Source organism: Larimichthys crocea, chromosome XIII (assembly GCF_000972845.2).
Source record: "Larimichthys crocea isolate SSNF chromosome XIII, L_crocea_2.0, whole genome shotgun sequence".
Taxonomy (NCBI): Eukaryota; Metazoa; Chordata; class Actinopteri; family Sciaenidae; genus Larimichthys; species Larimichthys crocea.
The window spans coordinates 38,325,673-38,331,789 of NC_040023.1; the positions used below are offsets into that span (position 1 = coordinate 38,325,673).

Below are 6,117 nucleotides of genomic sequence, written 5' to 3' on the forward strand. Positions count from 1 at the left end.
GGTAGCTTATCAGAGGGCTTAAGTGTGACTTATGTGGCAGAGCTGAATTTTACAACCCACAAGATTTTTATGTTAGCCCACAACATAGAACCTCGACAATAAGAAGGAGGTCCCTAGACTTTGTGGGAGAGGCGGCTGATGAGTAACAAATGTCAGCCATGGTAATTGCATATGTTCATCCTAAGGACAAAAGGTGCTGGAAAAATGGAAAAACCGGTGCTTGAAAAGTGCTTGAATTTGTTCATGAAAAAGGTGTGGGAACCCTGAATAAAACATACACAAGTTTGATGTCATAAAAACTGAAAGAAATAACTGCCAGACTGGCTTCATAAAATGAATTAAATTTAAACTTAAGAACGTTTTGCTGAGAATCACAAAAAAAACTAACTAAAACAAGAACTCCCAAGGATAGAACTGGGTGGTAACTTTACTGTTGAGGGTGCATTTTCCTCTTTAATGCTGTAATTCTATTGTAGACATAGAACTTCAAATTCTGCCAGTTTCGGTTATGGAGACTTTCAGCTTCAGCTCTTAAACATTTCTCACAATCTGTCTTTGATGGTACTGTAGAAGACCGAATGAATTGAAACATGTGTCTCTCTACTGCCCTGATCTCTGCTGCCTGCCAGGGTCTTCATTTTTGTGGCGCTTTACCTGCAAGGAAGGAGACAAAAATAAAAGTTTCAGTAATATTATAAGGGAGAAGCTCCCAGTACAAGTGAAATTATGACGCTGATCAGAGGCATCTGTTTTCAATGGTTTACAGCGGACATAAACCTACATGAATGTCACCACTTGTGATCAGATGCCATTCTAGGCCAGAGGGAAGGCCGTCAAAAGTGCTTTGGTTTTTGAGATACTCAACCTTATCTGAATGACATCATCGTTTCCTACTGTCCTACCAGAGCTCCCAGAATGCAGTTCTGTTAGTGACTCCCAGTATCTTTAAAACAGACAGAAGGTAGAGCCTTCAGTTAACAGGCTTTACTTTGAAACCAGCTCTCTCTATGGGTCATAACCATTGTATAGCTACACTGCTATAGGCTTACACTGCTGGCAGGGGCGTGCACTCAGGTTAGGCAGGGTAGGCAGTGGCTCACCTAGGCTGTAAGGAAAAATGTAATAAATTTAATCAAAGGTTTGATAATTTTTTAATTTCAGATAACTTTACTACAGGTTTAAACATGTCAGCATTTGGTGATTTTCATAGTCTAATAAAAGCGACTCAGAGCTAGCCTCTGGCCAGGCAGCGGCTGCACAAGCCACTCAGTCTTGTATTTCTGAGTAAAGGCAGAGCTCTTCTGCCTCTTCTGCCCATACGGTGTGTATGGGGCTGTTTGCGCAGGTGCAGGTTGTTCCAACATAGACTTAACATGTACGCCAGAAAGCACTGCATCAAGTCTGAGTGGCACTTACATTCAGCACTTTGCAGTTTAGCGGATAATTCAACTGCAGTGATGGAGGATAACTCTACTAGAGGCTGAACAACTTAATGAGCTTTCATTTGACGAAAACGGCAGCAGAGGTGGTCCAATATTTAGGGCCCGAGCACGCGGTGCGAGGCCCTATTGTATTTCAAATGTTTTTTATTTTTCTTTTTTTTATTTTTATTTTTATTCCCCCAAATGAATTGCCTTTTTCAAGGCTTTAATATCCCCAAAAACTCATGAAAATTTGCGTACCCCCCCAAAGTCGGGCGTAAAATTTCGTATTTTGGGGGTCTCGCGCACGCGCGTACAGAAATGGCTCTACGGCGCCACCTAGGTTTCGGTTGTCGGAGGAGCCCCCGGACACGGTTTCATCCACGCGGATGAGATTTGGAGGGTGTATGAAACATACCGAGACGCACCAAAAAGTCTCTTGGTGACCCGGGTTTCGGTAAAGGGTACGGCGGCCATTTTGGGTCAAAGTTCACGTTTTTGTGATTTTTTGGTCATTTCCAGGGTTCGCATTTGAACAAACTCCTCCTAGGGCTTTCGTCCGATCCTTTTGAAACTTGGCACATGGGTTCATGAGGCTTTGACGATGAAAAGTTATCAAAATCATAACTTTTTGATGTACTATGTCAGAGGGGCGGGGCCACGAAATTCTCCATTTTGCCATAAAATTTCAAAGTGCTATAACTTTGTGAAAAATTCTCCAATCTTCACCAAACTTTGAATATATAATGGCAGTCTGGCCTAAAATACATTTCCACAAAAATATTCGGTGATTTTCATAGCGCCTCCTAGTGACGACAAAAAAGACCACTTTTACGAGATGGCGTGCAGCTCGGACAATATTGATCATATCCACCTCAAACTAGGTGTGGATGTTGTCAAGGCCTTGGACTTGACATCTGAGAAATAATTTCAACTTTTCATAAAAGGGCGTGGCCGTGACGGTGCGTCAAAGTGGACGCTGCACAAAAAAACAAGACTCCATTGACTTTTGGGCTGATTTTCGGGCAAAAGTGTGCGGCTATCATATACTTTGTCAGAGCTGTCTGAAACTTGTTGTGATTGTTAACAGCAGTATTATGCACAATTCGGCTGCATAATTAATGAGGGGGAGGGGCAAAATCGCTCTATAGCGCCCCCTTGAATTTTTCTTTGAAGCAGCCCCGCCACAGTTTTGAACACAGAGTTATGAAACTCAGCTGAGTTATGGGGCATCACAAGACCTACAAAAAAGTCTCTTGGAGCAATTTGTAAAATTAACAGGAAGTGACATATTTAAGCATGAAAATCACCATTTTCTGTGTTTCGAACTGTTGAGAAGGGGTCGTATTTGAATGAACTCCTCCTAGGGCTTTCGTCCGATCTTCTTGAAACTTGCTGCATGGGTTTATGAGGCTTTGACAATGAAAAGTTATCAAAATCATAACTTTTTGATTTACTATGTCAGAGGGGCGGGGCCACGAAATTCCCCATTTCGCAAGTGCTGTAACTTTGTGAAAAATGCTCCAATCTTCACAAAACTTCTCATATACAACGGTAGTCTGGCCTAGAATACATTTCCACAAAAATATTCTGTGATTTTCATAGCGCCTCCTAGTGGAGACAAAAAAGACCACTTTTACGAGATGACGTCCAGCTCGGACAATATTGACCATATCCACCTCAAACTAAGCATGGATGTTGTCAAGGCCTTGGACTTGACATCTGAGAAATAATTTCAACTCATTTGTCCACGAGGAGGCGCTGTAATGAACAAAATTGCATGTGAGCTCATATCTCAGGAACGCTTCAGCGAAACGGAACCAAATTTGATGTCATGCTTCGAGGCGCTGTCCCCAGTCCAGGAAACAAATATGGTGTCATTTCGTCTCTAGGGGGCGCTATAATTACCAAAACTTTTATCAAAATGATTAATTTTGGGGAAACGGTGTGGCCATTTCCACATGCGCACATTTCGACGTGCGCATATGCGAGGGCCCGACCATCGCTGCTTGCAGCTTTAATTTGATCCTGTTATTGATGAGTTATGTTTTAATAACAGCTGATGTCAGGATGATGTGGAGAGCCTGGGTTGTGATGAGAAAGTGTAATTTTAAGAGTTATCTGTGCAAACCTTGGCGCAAAACCTGTTTGTTGTGACTTTTGAGTGATAAACTGTGGTACATTACTTTGGCAAATGTACTCTGTTAGGAGTCCATCAGTACTTGGGGCCACCAGACTGAGGGGTGAGGGATAGTAGTTTTCATTCATCTACTGTCTCCAAATCATCCGATATTACTGGAATAATAATAATAATGAGAAAAAAAATAAAAAAAGTAAATCACCTTTGGAGGAATGTGCCACGGGACTCGCTGCTCCATGCTCTGCTGATGGCTCTTCTGGGATGGGATTCTTGCCTGTTGAGTTGCCCACATCTGCAACAGTTTCCTCTGCTAATGGTTCTATAAAATACATACAGAATACATTTGGTAAAACATAAAATTAAAAATTAAGAGTTGCAAGGTACCCAGTGCCAAATCGTCACAATTCCTACTATACCAGAAATTCTACACGACGGTACTACCGTGGATTACTAGTTTCCAGTTGCTACATAGCGACCGCCACTACTCTCCTCCTGGCTTCTCACTGTACACTGCTCCATTGTAAACAAACGCACATGAAAACAGCGCTGCAACCAAACTATTTATTTAAACAGATTGAAAGAATGCTTTACACTGTATACTGCACTAGTATGAAATATCAGTACCCAAGTAGGAAATGTACCTTTAAAACAACCATCTTACTTTTTTTTTTTTTAAAACATGAAATTACTTTAACATACCATCAACAGCAAATGAACGATCTCCATCGCATCCATCTTCCTCATCACTACCCATAACGTTTTCTGCAGGAGACATGACAAGCTTATACATACGGTCAGGCAAAAAGAAAAGTTGATACTTTAAATACAGTGAAAATCAAATATACCATTTGGATCTATTGTGATCTCATCGAGATTCTTTCCATGGAACTCAGCCAATCTCCCGCTCTCAAGAGCCAGTAAAACTTTACTGATCTTTGCGAGCTGCAGTGTCTTGTCAGGTAGTCTATAGAACTTGCGGTGGATCCTGATGTCATGACAAAGAAAGTTGGCTAGTTGATCCATGTCTGTGTCAGTCATGTTCAGGACTGTTGAAAGAGTTGCTGCATGTTTTCGCAGTTTGGTTGATGACAATGCCTTGGGACAGTTTGCACCACATGCTTTGGCAAAGTCACGGATGCAGTCTGAGCCACGGAGATGCGACATCGCTGCAGGTCTTGCAAACATATAAATATTGTCTCCAAGAACCCTACAGGCCTCTCTTTGCTGAACGAGGAGCTCCAAATCATGGAGCATGTTTGGGGTCAGAAGAATTGGAACTGCTCTGCCTCGCTTTCCTCTGGTGACAATTCTGGAAAAATGTCTGCAGAGCTTTTTTTCAACTTCTGACAGTGCCCAGTCCAAATCCTGATGGTGGTCAGATGGGTCCCTTGACAAAAAAGCAGACAGAGGCATGCTCGCCACCTCCTTCTGTTAAAGAGGATGGTCTGTGTTAAACACACTTTTGCAAGGGCTATCCAGGCCTTTGTAGAGGGACTTTCAGACAGTGTGATGCTCCATTCTTTTAGCTTTTTCACAGAAAATCTGGTGCATTCTTTGCACATCCTCAGTAAAGGGCATTAGAGCGGGTGCATTCCACTTTGCTTCAACAATATTCCTTAGTGCTGTTGCAGAAACCAATGCATTCCACTTCTGTGCACTTCTTGAAATTCAGATGCATGCTTCACAAGTTCTTGGTTGTTGGAAATTAGTCCTTGAGCTTTCAAGAGCTTGCTGACTTTTACCAAAGCATTTCCAAGTTTTGTTGCCAGTGATGGAATGGCAAAGGTGTTGATCCTGCTCTCATAGCCTCAAGTACTTTTGACAGCATTAACCATCTTCAGATAATTCGCAGAATTAATGAAATCCTCCATCTTTTTTAATGGGGTATGTTTCCTGGCATTGTCTAGCAGCCGTCCCAGTTCACGCATTTTTTCACGGACACACTGTTGACTTTTTAATGTCACTCCACATTTATTGAGCAAGTGCTGCCCATATTCAATGATGACATGGTCATTCTTAATTATTTCAGTGTGTAGTGGAAAAATTCTTTTAACCTCTGTTTTACTTTTTTATGCTTACTTTATATTACAATTATATTGTTGTGTTTAACTTTGTATGAACTGTGTCCTATTTAGGAGACTGCCTCCTGATGGGTTGATATATGTTTGAGTGTGGACATTTCTCTCTGTCCCGGAGATGTTGGTACCAGCCACGGTGTGAAAGGGGAGTAAAGCAGATATTTACGAGGGTAACCCCCTTAATGCAATTAGAGTCTCTTTTATTACCTCAGAGGAGAGGGAGGGGGAGAAATGTCTACAAAAGGAGCAGTTGAATGTATTATCAGCAGAGAGAACTTTGCGACTCTTGTAGTCGTACTGTTGTCTCTCCTTGGCCAAGAATAAAGTTCTCATTTAATACTGATCGTGTTCTCAGTCTTTATCGAATTTCCACGACAAACTTGGCGTCACTAACAGGATCCCCCAACCGGTCGTCCGGACAGTGACCAGTGGAGTGGCTTCCCCGGATTAGAAAAGAAATCCGGCCTCCAACCTCGAT

General features: G+C 42.0%; 1 protein-coding gene across 1 annotated transcript; it reads right to left on the bottom strand.

The window, feature by feature from the left end:
- Positions 1–429: 429 nt before the first annotated feature.
- Positions 430–4,985, bottom strand: LOC109142502 (uncharacterized). Its single transcript, XM_019276380.2, has 4 exons — positions 4,407–4,985; positions 4,261–4,323; positions 3,764–3,880; positions 430–654 (listed from the first exon to the last, which is right to left on the bottom strand). The coding sequence occupies exons 1-4, from the start codon at positions 4,972–4,974 to the stop codon at positions 635–637; spliced, it is 768 nt and encodes a 255-aa protein (XP_019131925.2). The 5' UTR covers positions 4,975–4,985; the 3' UTR covers positions 430–634.
- Positions 4,986–6,117: the final 1,132 nt, after the last annotated feature.